Source organism: Etheostoma spectabile, unplaced genomic scaffold (genome assembly GCF_008692095.1).
Source record: "Etheostoma spectabile isolate EspeVRDwgs_2016 unplaced genomic scaffold, UIUC_Espe_1.0 scaffold00018946, whole genome shotgun sequence".
In the NCBI taxonomy this organism is placed as follows: domain Eukaryota; kingdom Metazoa; phylum Chordata; class Actinopteri; order Perciformes; family Percidae; genus Etheostoma; species Etheostoma spectabile.
The window spans coordinates 32,769-52,343 of NW_022604580.1; the positions used below are offsets into that span (position 1 = coordinate 32,769).

Genomic DNA, 19,575 nt, shown 5'->3' on the forward strand with positions numbered 1-19,575 from the left:
AGCTGACAGAATGTACCCTCGGCTGTCAGGCAGTTAGACACAGAACCAGTCTATGGGACTATCTGTAGCCACTGATCGTCTAAGGACGTTCTGTAGCTATAAGATCAGAACCGGTGGCTACAGATAGTCAATAGGCCAGTAGGCCTGTCTTCAGTGGGGATTTATATTTGCTAAAATATATTTGATTAAAATAAATTCAAAAATAAACAATAATTTGGAGGCCACCCTGCATTGACTCTGAGGACCCCCTGTTGAAGTGCCCTGATCTAACTTAGTGAAGTCCTATTTACCTAAGGGACCATTTGGTATTTATGGAATGGACCACCGGAGGGCCATGTCTTTTTATTCTTTGTTGAGGGGAGGGTCATCAAACTTTTTTTTTTAGTCGAGGGGGATGGGTCATCGTACTCTTGTATTCATGAAAAAAACGAAATTGTAAAGCGCCTTGTTTGGTATCTATTTTTCCCCATCCTCAGCAGATGGGTCCTTACCTTTTTAGTCAGCCAGACAATTTGAGCTGTAAGAGAACTTTGTAGAGACTGCGATTTCCCAAACTGAATAAATCCTGCACGCACATTTTTGCTAGTTCCATCCTGTTGTAACTAAGATTTCTGCTGAAAAAAATAATATTTATTAGCATGATTGCCTTACTGTTTAGTTCAAAAACTTTAAAAACACAGACATACAAAAACATTAAGGACCAGACACAAGCTTTTATTTTGAAAAGTCGAAGCTCCCGGACAGCACCAACCAAGAGGGCGTGAGATGGGAGGTCTCCAGGCTGCAGCCATACCTGACTCAAATATATTTTCGGTCCCGGTGATTATTTGTGAAACTGCAAATGACAGCCTTTTCTAGTCATGAGAAGGAAGGAGTGGTAGCATGCACACTCCCAAACTGGTGCTTGAGTTTTGGATAATCTTCAGCTTCGGCAGCTTTACCTATGTGCTAAAATATACAAAGACTGAGGAAGCCTAGTGACGAGTCCATAGCAACCACCAGTTCACTTGTTTGATTTCTTATTACCCTGTGTGCTTTTGTTAAATCATCTCAATGTTTTATTGTATGTGAATACAATGTTTTCTAAAGTTTTAATTTAGTATTTGAAGTAATGCGGTATGCAGGAAGTGAGCATGTAGTTTCCATGCCTATTGTGTTTCCATTTCCATTCGTCTGTTTCCATTTTAGCTATAAATGTCCTGTTGTAAAACGAAAATAGATATTTGTACATCTTTGCTGGCAAATCGCAGGTTTAAACCTTGTTGTTCTCAGTAGCGCCTTTTGAAGTAATTTTACGCATGTGGTCCAACTTTGTTATAAAACATATACTGCAAGTTTTTTAATTGTGGGACAAACAGTGCACTTTCTATAATACCTGCTGTCGGTGCATGATCCGTCCTGCCTGCACAATCCATTCTGCGCATGTGCAATATGTCGCGCATGTGCAGATGATATGATGAACACGGATTTACGACACAACACAATCTTTTCCCATAGACAGTTTAAGAAAAAAAGTCTGTTCTCCACCGGAAAGCAAAAGACATTTGTTTAGCTAACAGCTAATTCGGGCTAACCACTAGCTGAGACAGCATGTAAAAGACCCTCAAAACTAAAATAAAATAGGCGTGCAGTGCCGTAAATCCCTGGTAAATCCTTGTACATCATGATTATCATCTGCGCGAGCGCATATTGCACATGCGCAGAACGGATCGTGCAGGCAGGACAGATCGTGTACCGACACCTACAATTGATTTCAAGTCAATCTGATTTATGGTGTCGGGGGCGTGTCCTTTTAAAGTTTGTATTTTGAAGCCTTAATTACAGCGCCACCCTGTGGCCGATTGGGTTCGTATTTCTATCGAAGCTCAAGCACATTTCCAGTTATTCCCCCAAGATTCATGTTTTTTTTTTGTTTTTAACTTTATTGCCCAAACTGAACATTACAGGCAATTTTAGACAATTAAACTTTTTTTTTTTTTCTAATCAACGAAAATAAAAAATAAAAGTAAAAATAAAAAAAAAACAACAAAAGGGTCACCCTGTGTTGAGCTTCATTCAACAACCATATTGGCTACATAGATATAGGATAAATACACCATTACACATCATTATGTTCAAATTATTTTAGATCAAGGCCTAGAATGACAGGAGTCCATCTTCTCACAAACACAGGCACCTTCAGCTGTAAAATAGCAGTCATATTTTCCATTGTGTGGACCTGTTTCATTTTTTGTTTCCACTGAGCTACTGTAGGGGGGCCAAGCTTCATCCAATTAATAGTAATCATTTTTCTTGCGGTCATTAACAAAATATGTAACATGTAGCTTTGGTCGTTGGAGAGCAAGTCCTCAGGCATTATCTCCAATAAGAAAAACAAAGGGTCCAAGGGGGAATCCATCTTGAAGATTTTGTCCACTTCCTCTTTAATGTCTTTCCAGTATGTCTGTATCACTGGACAGTCCCAGAATATGGGGGTATGGTCTCCCACCCTACCACAATTTCTCCAGCAAGTGTTGGGGGTATTGTTTTTAAACATGGAAACCTTAAGAGGGGTCCTAAAAAATCTCATCTTCAACTTCCAATCAAATTCTTTCCACATTGTAAGATTCATGTTTGTAGGTCATTTCAGCTCACAGGAATTTGAGCCGACGTGACACAACTAATAATAATGATAATATTAATAATAAAAAAACAGACAAACATAGAAGGGTTCTACCGCTCGAAGTTTGAACCCTAATAACAGGAATCAATACATTTTTAGGGAGGATCATGCCTTTTTTCCCCCCAATCATTTTGGAGGGTCATAGAAAAATATATTATTGTTGGCAAAGGCAGGGTCTTTTGAGACTAAAGGCCCCAAAACTCTTCAGGTAGCCCCTTAAATGTAAAACAAACTCCCTAAGAGACTACTCACGTGGCCGCGGCAACTAAGGGGAGAATACATGACTAGGGGTGCAGAGGGTGGTGCAGCACCCTCTAACAATAGGACAAACAACTACAACCATAATTTGAAAAAACTAAAACATTTATTTTTAATAAATTGATTATTAATATAAACCTAATCCCTTTCATTAGAAATTAAATGTAGCCTAATACATTTTTACAGTTTGGTAAGTAAGAGATAAACACATAATTTAATTAGAATGAATGTGCCGATTTTGCCAAGAGCGAGGCGCACTGCGGGCCTCTGACAAGAGTATATGGCTGCAGCCTGGAGCGTCCCATGTCATCCGTCCCGTCTCATGCGGTCTCGTGTCATGCGGAGGTGTGTCCAACGGTAAATCCAGAGGGTCAAAAATGCGAAATCGCGAATAATTTTCCAGATGTAGTCACGGTTAAATTCGTGACCACAAACGTTAAAAACTGTTAAAGTATCAATTTTGCCATCCATCCTTGTTAACCCTCCTCAGGAGATCCTGCCGTTAGTTGGCAAAAATGGTTGCGTCGTTGATGCAGGTTTAATCAGATGTAGGCTTCGTTAATATGGAACAACCATAACCATAAAATTGTTACTAGTTTATACAAATTGGAGATAATTGTGTTTTTTTACATGCATGCCTTCTTATTGGAAACCAGAATGAGGTTGATCTTTATTTAATTATACTATATCCTACCTATATTTAATTATCCTACCATATTGTTATAAAATGATTAGACCCTGTTAAGAAATGTTTATATACGGCCCTATATCTTTATGCCTTAAATTTTCTATTGCTGTGCTACAAAAACTTAAGGCTGCCTTTCTCTGTTTCAATGTTTGTGTCAGGACTGACTAGCTTGCTTCACTTTCATTTGATTTAATATAATTCAGTGATGTGTTTAGTGGCTCTGTTTTGTGGCTCTTTGTTTTAATAAAGAGTCTTTATCTTGACAGTGGGCCTATGGGTAAGAAAGTAATTTATACGTGGAATAGCGATAACGGTCTATTATTTTCCGGTGTTCCTGGGTCATTAGTCTATGGCAGAATAATTATTGTTTTGGATAGGCTATTCATAATAAATGTAATCTCTATTCAGTTAAATTAATTGTAATGGATGCAGTTAGGTGTCTGGTGGTTGACTTTGGCTAAAAAACCTCACTGTAAATTTGTCAGCACCCCCAAAATATGTTCCCGCGGCTCTCCCCACTCACTTTTGGTCTCAGATCCCTATTGGGGATTTCCCTGTCATAACTGTAGTGTACTCTATGATTGACAAAGCTACCCTGGGAATTTCATCCAGAAAATGATTTTACTTACTAATTGCAATGATATTGATACAATTAAGGACACACAGGTACGTATACAATTTAGCCAGAGAAGAGGTTCAACTTTAAAACTAACATATTTTATTTCAATAAGACATGAGAAATGAGGGGAAATTATAATTACTGCTGAGGCATACCATTGGAGGTGGAGGGGGGTTCACGAGGGCAGTGAGGGACCCCAAGGAGAGTCGCCAGACACAAAAACACGCAACAGTGAACACAGCAAAGAAAATGGGGTAAACAACACAGCACACAGGAAGAGGATACCACCACCGGCACCACCATCTTTGGCTCTCAGCAATAGAAACAGGGACAGAGCTACAAGGTAATGGAACCCTCTATACATTGTCGTGTTTCTTTAGAAATAAACAATGGAAAAATAGAGTCTTAAAATGCTTCAGTTGTAAAATTATTCACTGTCAAAGTGACGCCGAAATGAATGGCAGTCAATGGAATGCTAACGGCGGGTGATGGCTTGGTAGCATCAAAATGGCGCCATAGGGAGCTTCATGTTTTGGTTTGGTATTTTGTTATATATTCCGTCCTTGTGATTGTGTTATTTTTTTGGTCTTGTATATGTTTTAGTCCTTGGTTGCTCCCTTGTCTTGTCTAGTAGTGGTTTCTGTCTTGTAGTCTCTTTTGCGTGTCTGTTTGTTCTGTTTCCTGTTTTATTTTGATAGTCTAGTTTTCTGTGTTGTCTTTAGTTTTACTTCCTGTGTTTTCCCGCTCTAGTGATTACCTGATGTCTTCCACCTGTTTCCCAGCCCTTGTGTCACCTGCCTCTTGTTACCTTGTATTTAGTCTTTGTGTTCCCCTTGTCTGTTGTAAGATCATTGTTGTACTGTTGTAGTTTTCTCTTGTGTTTCCTTGCTGCCATCTATCCTGTGTCTCTGGATTTACATACCTGCTGCTTAACTGTTTGTAAGACTCTTTTTGTTCAGATTAAATTTTGCTTTATTTCAAACTGCTGCATTCTCCTCGCCTCTCTGCATTTGGGTCCAATCTCCAGTGCTGTTCCGTAACACTTTGCTTAGAGACGAGAGGCTTACCCCATTGGTATGTGTGCGTCGCAGAGCCACCCACAAGGCAGCCTTTCCGGAATTACGTCACGCAACAAAGTACCGTAGTGTTGTGTGCTAAGCGCCAGTCAATCAGACGTTTTTGTAAAAATAGGCTAACAATTGCGCAATAACCACGCGTCTTACGTCGCATAGTCGACAAATCACTGTATTGCCAGGAGAAGCTCGCACACAGTTTCGACTTACATCAGCTGTTTAGGTTAAATTACTAACGTTAACTAGCATGTTAGTTAGCAGTTATTAGTCTGTGTCTATGTTATCTCCTAATATATACCTATGTTCTCCGTCTCTGCTGATTGGGGATGATTGAGATATCTCTTGGCACAGGTACCAGAAGAATTACAACTTTCAGACACGTTGCCTACGTCACATCTACGTCATCAAGCTCAGTTAGAGGCTGTGCAGTAACGCTCAGCCATCACTGGAAAAGAGCTTCTATTTTCCTTCACTGGTCTCCGTCCAGAGCAGTGGGATCTGTTGGTCCATTTCTTTAACTCTCTATGGTCAGACTGGCTCTGGTCAAGTGTAGATGTTAGTTGCGCATGCTCAGATTTAAACGGTTTACCACATAACCTTCATAATGAAATTTGTGAAATCCATGAAATAATAAACTTTTCTTATCAAAAACAAAAACAGAAGATGGGACTCATTTCAGAAACATTTAAGCTATCTATGAGTGTCTGATTGTTAACGTTAGCTCAAAACACCAAACCATTTAAGTGACGGCCTTTGTTGTGTTTGATTGCTGGCTTGTAGCCAGCAGTGAACCAACTTAGTTAAGTAGGTCTATTGTTACTGTATTGACATTACAAAAGTCTCTCGTAAGCATCTTATATGCTACTCGTCACAAAGGGATGCATGCACAACTCACAGCTTCACTCGTCGGAAAGTGACGTATGCGTGACTCAAATCTGCACTCTCCTCACATTGAGCAGTGACAGTCACTTTGGCCTTTTTAACACTAAACAAACGTTAGCTTCCTTCATTCATTGGTTTATGGGAAGAGTAGTTCCTTTGCTCAATACTAAAAATATGTACTCAGTCTTGTACCAGTGACTTTTTTCTTCCAGAAGATGTTAATCTATGGACACTCCCAAAGACAATGAAACAAAGTACCCCTTTCATCCACACATTTTGAACAAACATCTGGAATATTAGCAGACATATGATTGTAACTTGACAGGGGTGACGTACAACCATTTATATTAAAGTAACCTAAACCTTGTACTTATTGTCCGTTTATGCGCTTTCAAACATGCCCTGCTCCATTCTACCTCATCAATATCTTTGTGTATATCAATTACACAGCACAGTACAGTGTGCCATCAACATATTGTAGTATTTAGATACATGGTCCTTCTCTCCCAAATTCCCAAAAGTTGTTTCCTCAAGTATTGATAAGGGCGGTATACACACACAGTCTTACTAAACTCAAGCCTTGTCAACAAAAAAACAATAAAATAATTGAAAGTAAATGGAGTTATCAACACTAACAATTCAGCTATTGCAAATTAATTTAATAACTTCTTTATTCAGTCAGTGGAGGAGCTTGCTGAGAATTTTGAACCCGCAACCCTAACACAGACTATAAAGTATGAGCCATCAAAGCTTTTCCAAATTAAGGAGGTCAGGAAGAAGTACATAAAATCATTAAAAAACTAAATAAGTCTAAGGCAAAGGACGTGTTTGGGTTGGACACTGCTTATTAGAACTCACTGCTCTGCCCTGGTTAAACCTGTAATCCACCTGGTAAATCTTTCCATCAGATTGGGCAAATCTGAAAAAAAGAAGTTGGAAACATGCCAATATTACTCAAATTTTCAAGTCTGGACCAAAAGACCAAGCAGGCAATTAAAGGCCAATCTCAATATGGCCTGTTCTTTCCAAAATTTTAGAAAAGATTATCACAGAACAGTTAGTAGAGCATCAAACTTATTAACTCCAAACAGTTTGGATTTAGACCAGGGTATGCTACAGAAATGGTTAACTGCTACTTTAATCTTGATCTTGCTACAATGAGGTCAAACGTGTTTTTTCCTATAAGTCCCACATTACACATTGCACATTAAAAATCTTTACATCCCCACGTTCACTGAATAAAGCTGAGTTACCTGATATAGGACACGCCCATTTCTGCTGAAATGTTTTTTTCACAATATTGCAAGAGAGACACTCTGTCTGTCTGACTCTGTGTCTGAAACTGATCAGTCAGTCCTATCAACTAGGTGGACTTTTAGGAAAAATTCCATGTCATTGTTGGCTTTGGTTCAGGCTGGATGGTTGTCACACCGTGCACACCTCCCAAAGGGATCATGGTGTGTTGTGTGTCTGTGTGAAAATGAATGTCATCTGTTTGAACAGTGTGGTAGAGCAGCTGCTATGGTTCATGTGTACACTCAGCACACAGCTGGCTAACGTGGCACATTCGGGAGCTAAAGAGCCAGGCCTGTTCCTCAGTAAAAACCACACTGAGGCTAAAAAGAGAGTGGGTACTGGATTTATTGTTGTGTGTTGGACACAACACACATGGATTGATGCAGCTCTGGGTCCTGCTCAACCTAAATGACATTCAAATGAGGAAATTGTGAAAATTTTGAATTCACTGATTTGTGTTCATTCATTTAACCTGCAGTTGAAGTAGAGTTTTACAGACACACATCTGAAGGAATCCTTCAGAAATCTCTCCAAGCGTATGCCCCATGCACAGAGAAACTGCTTTCAATGATCAGTGTCAATGTTCCTGTACGATGCATTCAGTGTATGTGTGCTATACATCAAAACATGCTGCCCTCCTCCTGCTTTTGTTAGCTTTACTAAAATTTTTCAAGAGTAAATATTACAAGCAATGAGCAAAAACATCAATTTATTGACTAATAAGTAAAGAAATACAATGAAATAATTGCAGTGGAGACATTCAATGACAGTCAACATTAAAGGTTACCATTTATATAGCCTGTTCACGTTCATATTTGTATTTTCTGATTCTACTAGAACATTATTACAAGCTTTAATGTTCAAAAAATACTTTATTTTTCTCATTCTGCTGCTCCTGTATGAGATGCTTTGTAGGAGCGCCTGTCTCTTTAAGAAGCCCAGTCGGCTCTGATTGGATAGCGCATGTCCGCGAGTCTCTGATTTCCTACTGTGTTGTTGCACTCCGGAGCCTGAGACTGACTGCAACGGAGTATATAGCAGGACTATTTACCTTGAAAAATCACCAACCGCAACCGGACATGTCCCAGCAGTAAAGGGACCAAGACAACATTTTTTACTGTTTTTAGCATGTAGCTACATGCGACTATGTTAACACTGCAGTAGAAAAACACTGTCTACACCTGCCTACTTGGAGCAGATGACCAATCATAAAAAGCCGACTTAGAGTTTCGTAAGACTTAACCAAGAGTAGAAAAAACTGTTGAAACTGGAGCGTTCAGAATAGTTGGAAATCTGAACGTTTTAGCTCACAGGGATGTGTCTAAAATGCGTTTACATCATTCTTTGAAGTTTTGGCCGCGTTTAACATGAAAATCCATCGACATTGTAAATATGACAGGAAACACGAAAGTAAGAAAGAAAGTAAGCAAGTCCACATTAAAGCCGGTAAATAATGTGTGAATGTGGACAAACAGCATGAATAACTGTTGACTTTGGGTGTCATTCTCCAGTGAAGATTGGATTTTCCACAGTGGTGGTAGCTTTGTTGAACAGCGGGTTGTCGGCCTGGAAACATAAAGCCCAGTGATTAGTTTGTCTATGATGTTTTTATCCACCTTACACCACCTGGAACAAGCTGATTACTAAAGCACACAGAAAGTCTCCCGGATGCTGTGAGACACAGTCCCAGCTCATCTCCACAGTGTGGAAGTCTATGGTATGGTATGTTCTTTTTTGTGTGTGTGTGTGGAATATTTTGAAATGGAAAACAACTTGGCCTATTAGCTGACTGGTTGTGAAAAGGTATATCTCCAGTAAAAGCAGGACATTATCTATCTATCTATCTATCTATCTATATCTATCTATCTATCTATCTATCTATCTATCTATCTATCTATATCTATCTATCTATCTATCTATCTATCTATCTATCTATCTGTGTTCTGTTGCAGATATGATCCTTTTACATATAATCCATTGAAATTATAGGACAACGCACAAGTTCCTAAAATGTTGAGTGTGATTATTTCTAGATCCTCATTTCTCCATCTTCATTAATTTTTTAGCAGTGATAATAAAAAGATGACTTTTAAATGGCTGCTCTCACCTTTGCCCACTTGGCTTTCTTCTTTTCATTCTCAAACTTCCTGAATTCCTTTAGGTCCCTTATGTAGAGCAGCAGCTTGATGAGCATGAGCAGCAGAATGCCGATCAAAGCCACTGAGGCAATGGAGCCTCCGATGATGGCAAAGATGCTGGGGGGCTCCGGACACTCTGCAGCAACACACACAAACCACACAGAGATCACACACATACACAATGCTCAGTAGAACAGGTGTCTGATCTGCCAGCTGCAGAACCTGAACCTGAATGGATCAGCAGTGTACCTCTCTCTTTCAGGACCTCAGCCCTGTAGTAATCCTCTCCTACCAACTGCTCCAGGTTGAATCTGATCCAGCAGCCCTCCGTGTCTTTCTGATGGCACTTCTTTTTTTCAATGGAAAACTGATCCACCATCTTATGATAAATGCTCCCGCTGCACGCCACACTGCAGTTTTTTTTTAAAGGACCTGAGTCAAAGCTGAGGCATTCAATGCAGTTCCTGCAAACAAAAAAATATGAAGTATTTTGTTTTAATTTTATGAATAACTATGAAAAATTATCTCAGGACAAACATATAATAAGCAAAAGGATGACAAAGAATGCATGTTTACAATCAAAAAGCCTAAGATACAAAGGGAAAAAATGACGTTGAATAGTAATTTGTAAAAGTAGAGTAAAGTTTGGACTCCTTACAGTTTGGTCAGGCAGGGGTCAGGGCAGCCAATGCAGTTCTGGCAGCGGGGTTGCTGGTACCCCTCCTTACACTCGCAGCGGTTACACTTGCAGTCACCTCTGCCAAAGCACACAGAGTTGTTGAGGGTGCGGCAGGCCTCCACTGACTCCATACACTGGCAGGCCGAGCCCTCGTAGCCTTTGAAGCACTCACATATCCCACAGTTGCACTTCCCCTTTCCTACAAATTGGGAGCAATGGACAAGAATGGATGCTACTATCTCTATATGTAAAGTATTGCACCTACTTTATGTTACTTATATTACTATATTATGTTACTAAACTTATATTTATACTGTTTCTCTTTTTACTTCTGTTTCTTTTCCTTTTTCTGAGCCTTTCAACAAAATCTTGCTCAACTGTATATGTGAATGTGTCTTGAATGACAATAAACTCTGTCTAAGTCTGTAAGGTGCACCTCAGGGTCAACACCAGAGAGGCACAAAGAGGAGCTACGGAAATAATTACTAACTACTACTATTACGCTAAGTCAGAGCGCTATTTGTTTCCGCATATTTATGTACATATTTTGGGTAAAAAAATAAAGCTAGGGATGGAGCTGGTTTCAGATATTGATTGTTGTTTCCATGATACATACAGTAACAGTTGACAGTTATGGGGCGCCGTTTGTAAAGCGGCTCGTGCTGAAAATAACAGCAACATTTTGTCACATTTAGAGCCGTCCTGGTGGCTGAACAAACTTATTCAACAGCGACAGCGACAGCCTCGGGGCCACCGCAGGCCACCTCGGTAAGCATGTTTTCCAAATCACGGAGCTAGCATTGTCTTGTTGTCAAGGTAGTAGCAAATCTCTACTGGCTAGCTATTCGTTATTTGACACTATAAACATACACTGACCTCCTCGAGCTTTTATTTTGGTACTTCCGGTTACCGACATTAATTTGCATATTAGCTAAATATTTAGTTTCACCCGAAACATTTAGATTTAACATTTAGATTTAGATTTAGATTTAACATTTAGATTTAGATTTAGATTTAACATTTAGATTTAGATTTAACTTTTAGATTTAGATTTAATATTTAGATTTAACATTTAGATTTAGATTTAGATTTAACATTTAGATTTAGATTTAACATTTAGATTAGATTTAATATTTAGATTTAACATTTAGATTTAGATTTAGATTTAACATTTAGATTTAGATTTAATATTAGATTTAACATTTAGATTTAGATTTAGATTTAACATTTAGATTTAGATTTAACATTTAGATTTAGATTTAACATTTAGATTTAGATTTAGCATATAGATTTAACATTTAACATTTAGGTGTAACATTTAATATTTGGATTTAACTATTTAAAATATTTCCAAGTTGACAAATATTGTTGTAAATGTGCAAGAAAGTGACCCTCAAAATTTCATACCAGTTATTTAAACATTATTTAAAGCTAAATGTGACAAAATGTTGCTGTTATTTTCAGCACAAGCTGCTTTACAAACGGCGCCCCATAGACAGTGACCTCCTCTCCACCACAGCTTCAAATGTCTCCTGTTTGCAGGCAATAACGGAACCAGCCTTCCTTTAAGGAAGTGAGGAGTGGCAGCATTCGCCTAGAGCAGCAGGGGAGGGTGTGTAGCTACAATCACGGCGCGCCCCCTCCTTAACTCTGCTTCTCTTCCTAATGTCGGATTCATCTACCAACCCTTTGTAGGCGGACTCAGGTTTGCCTTGGACCATATCTTGGTTATTCTACTAGTTTTAGACTGCACACTGAGCTCTTCTCTTGTGTGCATTCATGTCCCAGTACTAGCTCTGGGAGTCCTTATGTTTTCTTGCCTCACAGTTTTTCTTGGATTGGGGTGGCACCTAAATCATGGTTGCAGCTACTGCAGTGGTACTGCTCAACACCCTGCGATGCCCTGCACTATTACAACTATTATTTCTAGTCATAGTTTATTGTTACGATAATTGCCACAATTCATCATACCAACTGCTATACTTATTATAAATCATATTTCTCCTTATCTTCATATCTGTATCAGTGTCCCTGTGTCCCAACCAGCAGATAACCCACAAAGAGTCAGGGTCTGTCTGAGGTTTCTGTCTGTGTAAAGGAAGTTTTTCCTTGTCACTGTTGCACTAAATACTTGCTCTTGGGAGGAATTGTTAGGTCTTATTATAGTGTGTGGTCTTGACCTACTCTGTAAAGTGTCCTGATATAAGTCTACGACAATATAAATGGAATTGAATTGTCAGTGTGGTTTGCCGATTGGTTAACAGGCAGGATCTATAGTCATGGCTTGACATTAAAACTTGACGAAACATTTTCATTGGACAAACAATTTGGAAAATGCCCAAATGCAGGATGAGTCACCCTCATTTTTATTTTCTTTCAAAATTGGGTATAGAACAAATTATCGTGTTTTGCATTTGGACTTAGTTACACTGTGCTGTATTAGTGCTTGCAGTGTGCATGTAAAAATGCCTCAAACTTTACCTCCACACAATTGATTGTCAAACTTCTCACAGTGTTCATCATCACACTCGCAGAAGTCTCCATGGTAACTGCTTCCAGTCTCGGTGGTGTGGCACTGGCATCTGCCACACACACACTCGCCCTGACCCTCACACTCTGTGCCATTCTGCCTCTGGCAGGACGCTCGTAGGCTGTGCTCGTCCTTTTTGCCAATGGAGCACTCACAGAACTGACCAATGTAGCCTTCAATGCAGCTGCATTAGAAATGTTAGAGAGCGCAAAAAACAACTTTAACAAAAACACATCTTTTCCACCATTTCTTGATGCATTTTATTATTAAAAGTTTCTTTGATCAGTTTTGTGAGGAGAACTCATTTTCTTATCTATCACATAGATCTTTTAATTTTCCATTCTTCTAGTAATCTACACAGCATCCCAAGTTACAAACATAACAGCAACACCTAGATGTCACACTACAGCCACATGAAAGTTTGTAATCTAGTTTACATACTACTTACAGTGTTTAATTAACCTGTATTCTGTTTGTATATTGCAGTCATTGTGTAGAAGGTGTAAAGCTTACCTGCAAATACCACAGCTGACCTTTCCCTTGTAATTGCAGTGTGTGTTGATGGTCGAGTCTGTGTCTTTACAGCCACACTCACAATTTGTAGATAAGGTCACTGTCAATGTGTCTTTGATGCCCAGTGGTTTAATAGTGAAAGACTTGTCCTTCATACATGATTGAGCTGTCACTGTGACATCAAAAGAAATCTGAAAAAAGGCAGTTAGGGTTGACAAGTATGAGGTTAATACATTTATTACAACATTTACAACAGATTATAAAAACACTGGTTCTGGGTTCACATTCTCTCTTCAGTGCATTGGTCCTTTCTAGGTCTTTCTAAATCTGAGCTTCTACAATCAGCTGGATCCTCATTTCTAGCCTTGTGGCATTATCTTTTCCCCGGAGCCTGAACAATGAACATTATATCCCAATAGTTTCAGCACACACTCTGGTCCCCTCACACCATGCTGGCCTGCACAGGCATTGCCCTTGACCATCATGCAACATCCAAGAGGCAAATCTTTACAGTCTAACAAAGTCCAGAGACCTTAGCATCTCAACCCTTGATGCCCAAAGGTTTTTGACTTCATCAGACCTCTACTCATTGTTGAACCTCAGATTTGATAGAACCAATGAAGATTCCTTTCTGGTTATGGAGCAGTGGACCAGCTCTTTACAAATGCCAAGATATGTAGGGAGAGGAATGCAGGAGTGTAGGTGTCGTTACTACAGCCCATTTGGTCCTTGCATAGCTGGAGTGAGAGCTGTGCCAGCTTTCTTGGCAGGAAGTCAAGGATGTTCTCAGTTTGTGTTGGGCTCTGCCACCTTTGGAATGAGTAACTACCACTCAAGGGAAAGAGTTCAGGTATCTTACGATCTTGTTTACGTGACAGTCATTTTCTATGAGGTGTATATAATAAAAGTTGTAAAACAATTTGAAGAGAGCTTGGTGGAGTTAACGTGAGCGTGTCACACTGGGAGGAGAACATGGTGAAGGGATTGATCTGGGGATGGCTTGGGCTCTCGGCAGAAGAACTGAAGGAGGGGGCCAGTGAGAAGGCTGTCGGGGCTAACTTGCTAAGCCTGGTGCTACAAGGGTTTGGGCGGATAGATCACTAGTTAATGAGACTTACGGTGCGGACATGAGGAGCGCCCAATACAATACTAAAACCTGAAACTGATGTAACAAGAACTACACGCATTAGTTAAATGAATATCACCGCGGGAATTAAATTAAACTCCAGAAAGAACTGACCTCCTTTCCCACTTGTACATTGTCACAAACCCCTTTGCTGTCCCCTTCTGGAATTGGATTGTCACATTTAGGAGTGTAGACCACTCTCACGTTATCAGGCAGGTTGTCATGGGTTATAGTTACTTTGGAGGACAATCTCTGTCATGGATCAAAAATTTGAGAAGGGTTGTGAGATATAGACTAAAACTGCAAGGGAGAAAGTAGCTACATTTCATGAATTGACAACTTACATTGTAGGCGCTTCTAATCAAATCAACCACATTGTTAGAGTCTGATGACAGAACTCCCACCTCGGATTTTGGAATCATTTTAGAGAGTTCCTGGGACCAAACACAAGGACAAAGAAAAAATTCATCAGAGTAAACAGACCCTAAAATGTTTGCTTTATAAATAACTAAAATTAGGTATAGAAAAGAAAGTTAAATTAAATTTACCTGGAACACCATCTCCACATTTTTTGTCACTGCAAATATCGGTTGAATATGGTTTTTTTCCAACTGCGCAGCTAGTTGTCCGACAGAAGGGTAGTCCTGCACACAACACTCAGAGGAATCAGTGACTTTCTGTGAGTCTGATGTCCATGTTACACCTCTTAAACAACATGTATCTAAACTCACTATCAGTGGGGTTTTGAGAACGATTCGGTTCAGTTTTGCAATTATAAATGATAATGGATAGTTGCATTTCATTCCAAAGTAGGTCTTATTTTCCCAGTTTAGCCCATCACTTATGATAACATGGCAATGCAACATTTATGTGCTCCCATACAAACCATGTCACTGCTCTTGGTGTAAAGGTTGTTTTCCATATGGCACTGTTCATCATTGGGTTCCAGTATGCCAGCTAACTTTCCATCCCCAGCCATGTGGAATCCAGCGTCAGTGGTGAGCACAATTAGCCGGGTGCTGCTGTTCCTCCAACCTATTTTGTCCTAAACACCAATATGTGTTAGGGACCACTTAAGCAAAGGAAAGGCATTGACTTTTCAATAATTCTACCATCTAACCTAAACCTAACCCAAGCTTTGAGTTGTGCAAACATACCCATACACATGCTTTAGCTGCTCAAAACAAATATTGTTCAAAGTACAAGTGAAAAATGTTGGCAGTGAATATCTTCCAGATATGTTAAATACTATAAATAAACCCATGCTTGCTTTGCTTGTGTTTCTCCCAGTACAGTTTGGATGTCTTTGCTTGAGTCCTTACCCCGCACACAGCCGCCTGCATCATGGCGTCCAGACTTCCTTCTGGAGAGTCCAAGTTCCCAGAAATGAACTGTTCTCTGACTTTGTTTTTAAACTCCTCTTTCTCTGACGTCATACTAAGCACATGTCTGTAGCCGAAGGCCGCCTGGCACTGCTGGTTATCCTCATCACACGGCTTCAGAAGTTTCTCCTGGTTGGTGTTAGTGTAAGGAAGTACTGTCTTGTCAACAAAGGCACCAAACCCTGCAGTTCAACAAACAACATTCACTCTATTTAAATGCATAAAGACATAACATACTAAAATAAAAGGCAGGACATTAGAATATACCGTACTGCACCGTAGCATTGCCGTACATGTTGTGTAAATACTCATCAAGGCTTAGGTGAATACAAAATGGTACTGTTGACAACTTTTCCCAGCTGTTTTAGGATGATGTGTTTATATGGAACCCATAACAGCTCATATCTGCACCCCACACATATCTAACCTTGGGATCTCTTTCTTACATCACTTTGGATCATCAGTGGGAACCCATCAATCAATTACTCTTCCTCATTTCACAAACACACTGTACATTGGAATAGATAACAAGAGGACCCGCTTCATTCTGGGGCCAAGCCAAATGTTTTGTTTGCCAGTCACAATAACACTCCATATTTAATAATGTATTCCAATGAAAATATAATAACATAACTACTGTCTCTTGTTACCAACTAAAACTACTACAATACTCCCTCCCACAATTACTAAATCCATCTGATAGTATAAAATAATTGCAATGTCAAGCCCTTATTGTCTTCTTTCCTTGTACCTACTAAAAGTGTGTGTCCCAATTGATATGTGAAACACAAGATAAATACTCTATATATTGTGGCTGTATTATAGAGCGTAATCAAATAATAAATATCAGTATTTCAGATGATTCAGGCTGTATTCTTACCTATTTGAGCAAATTCAGTGATTTTATTTAGAGCTGCAAAAAGATCTTGCCCAAGGTTTTTGACAAATTCCAAGTCATCTTTCATGGAGTAAGACAAGTCCATCAGGTAGTAGAGATCAACTGGATAACCCTCAACTCTTTTAAAAGAAACTGTGAATGTGGAGGGACGCCCTGGGAACACAGAAGAGAATGCATAGCTGAAGTTTAATCAGAGTAAGTGAATACAGTTCTAAAATTAAATTTGATGATAGATTAAAATATGTGAAATTATTTCGAAGAAAAAAACACTTTTGTTAGTGTTCTTAAAGTTATCCCAGCCCAATCGTGATCCTGACACATCCAGACAGTTGTCTTGAAACAGAGTATCCTGGACTGCTCTGGTTTGACTCTTCTCTGCAAACCAAAACACTGCCTTTCTCCAGATGTTCAAGCGAGCGGGAAGTGATTGTACTCACCGGGTCTCAGTTTCAGACTGATCTGCTGTGGACTCAGCTGGACAGGTTCCTGTTGGTTAAAGGACGCTGACAGAGGATCGTTCTTGCCAACACTTTGATCGTTCTCTGGGGAGACGATTTCCTCTCTCTTGCAGCCTCTCTTTGTCAACTTTGCTTGGGTGTCACAGCGTACTGCTTCCTGCTCACCTGGTTTGGTGAAATTCTGGAGAAGGAATGTAAAAACACATATAGGCACACTGTTTGATGTACTTATGTATAGTCTGTGCTGCTTCACTTGACTTTTCTTCAATTGCCTAGCTTCAAGAGGATGGCCCTTGCATAAAATATTGGTGTGCTACATTGGGATGCAAATACCAACTTTTGGTTGAGAGTGGGATGAACAATGAATCATCACCCTTAACCCTGAAATATTAAGATTTAGTTTTTGTCTGCATCTATTATGAACTGAAAGCAACACTGAGCTGCAAAGTTGGATATCAGACATGACAGAATGTAGGGGTTGGCATGATAATCATGCTTTGTTATCCTGAGAGGCCTCAGAGTTCTTCACACCTGGCCTACTTTTGGGACGTTACAAGAACCAATCCTTGAAAATTCAGAAAACATGACATTATTTGTTTTTCTACGGTATCGTAGATAGCGGGGGATGCAGTCCTTCTGAAACTGACGGCGGCAGTATGTAGCCTTAACGATGCTTTTAAAAGGTGAAGAAGAACAGCAGAGCAGAAAAACAGAATATCCCCTGATCTCCGGGCACACTGATGGTCCCGGCCAGCCTCTGGCTTTACCTCTACAGCAGCGGGCTGTGGGTTGAAAGACTAAGGTTTTCTCCACATCTCACTCTCCCCTGCACTCATGGAAAAAATCCTGACATGATTCTTCATGTTTGTGTTTATTGTTTGTTCCAAAGAAAACAATGAAAGTAATTAAATAATAATAAAAAGAAGGACATGGGATTCAGTTTTGTTTTTTATTGCACATCTGTAGTTTCAACTAAAAAAATAATAGTATTATTATTATAAAAAAATATTATTATTATTTTTTTATATAATAAATATAATAATAATAAATAATATAATAAGCCATGGGGTTTGATGGGGTTTGAGGTTTTGTTTTGGATTCTTTTTCTCTTTTTCCTGTCTTGTGTTTGTATCTTTTCTCCCCGGTTGTGTGTTGTTGGTCTGTCCTGTGTTCCCTGAGTGTTTGTATATTCTGTTTCCTGTTTTATTTTGAAGTCTGGTTTTAGTCTCATCTTGCCTTTAGTTTGACTTCCTGTGTTTTCCTGCTCTTGTCCCTTCATTGTCTGGTCCTCGTGATCCTGCCGTGCTGTTTTTGGCCTGTCGGTGTTCCAGTCATTCCCTGTGAGTGATAACTCTGTTAACCCTGTTTTTGTATCACCTTCCCCTGTACCTGTTTTTGGATTTTTGCTTTTCTTGGATTTTGCCTGTTCCTTTCGCTCCCTGTGTTTTTTTTTAACTGTGTTACTTGCTCATCTCCGCTTTTGTGTCCTCTTTCCTGAGTGACACACAAACGGGAGCTGATTAAGGTCCTGCTACTGCCGAAAACATGTCTGTCAATTTGACACATTGGGCAGTGTCTGCCTGAAGGGCCTGTTTCTTTTTTTCACGCAGCTTCTCTGCACCTCCTTTGCATTTCTTCTCCATGAGCTCTATCACTATTCTAGACTAGCAGATGCACACTGAAACTGCATGCAGAGGGTGCTATTTAAAGATCTGATTGGGCCAGTCAACATCAATTAAGAAACCAACAAATGGGCCACTGAGCTACGTGTTTTATGGGCCACGTCTGTCAAAAGGAAAAAAAAAAACCTAGCCTACAACAACAATGGGGCGCCGATGTAGACCTACCACTTTTATGGGCCGGTTCTCGGGCCAGACAATAAATAAATAAATAAAAGTGTCCATCAGCCTAAAAAGCACATCAGGCTACTGGGTTAGTGTCCGGTATGGCCTCCTCCCTGTTGGTTGCTACCTTGGACATATTGGGTAAACTAAGCTAGGTAAGTTTTTGGTATATCTTCTCGGATGTCAGAGTGGTTTTGTAATGAACTTGTATTCAAAGAAGGACAATTGAGGCTCATTGAGTTGGTTCCCTTAGTCATGGAAGCGAAGATTATACAGTACATGTGTTTCCCAATCAGTAGGCTTCAGGAGAAGAGGCCAAGCTCTAACCACTCCAACCACTGAGTGTGGCTGCAAAGTAACCAGTGGAATAAAATTTGCAGGCCGTCTGTGGGACAGTGGCAAAGTAGCTACATGCGGTTGGGCAGAAGGTTTTCTAGCTTGTAGGTCTGCCTAGGGGTGGGGGAAAAATTGATACAGCATAGTATTGCGATATTTTCAGTGGCAATACTTAATCGATACACAGACGCCA

The 19,575-nt window shown here is 39.7% G+C and overlaps 1 protein-coding gene across 1 annotated transcript in view; it reads right to left on the reverse strand.

Annotated features, from left to right (window-relative positions):
* The window catches only part of itgb2 (integrin, beta 2), a 43,885-nt gene that overhangs the window by 10,235 nt on the left and 14,075 nt on the right, over positions 1–19,575 (reverse strand). Inside the window, exons 4-16 of the mRNA XM_032509853.1 lie at positions 17,182–17,383; positions 16,727–16,897; positions 15,787–16,028; positions 15,351–15,509; positions 15,013–15,108; positions 14,809–14,898; positions 14,579–14,716; positions 13,339–13,529; positions 12,777–13,009; positions 10,275–10,494; positions 9,866–10,080; positions 9,586–9,752; positions 8,885–9,044 (exon numbers count right to left, since the gene is read on the reverse strand). Of these exons, the coding sequence (XP_032365744.1) occupies positions 8,979–9,044; positions 9,586–9,752; positions 9,866–10,080; positions 10,275–10,494; positions 12,777–13,009; positions 13,339–13,529; positions 14,579–14,716; positions 14,809–14,898; positions 15,013–15,108; positions 15,351–15,509; positions 15,787–16,028; positions 16,727–16,897; positions 17,182–17,383 (2,190 nt within the window). The 3' untranslated portion in view covers positions 8,885–8,978. The remainder of the gene's footprint in view (positions 1–8,884; positions 9,045–9,585; positions 9,753–9,865; positions 10,081–10,274; positions 10,495–12,776; positions 13,010–13,338; positions 13,530–14,578; positions 14,717–14,808; positions 14,899–15,012; positions 15,109–15,350; positions 15,510–15,786; positions 16,029–16,726; positions 16,898–17,181; positions 17,384–19,575) is intronic.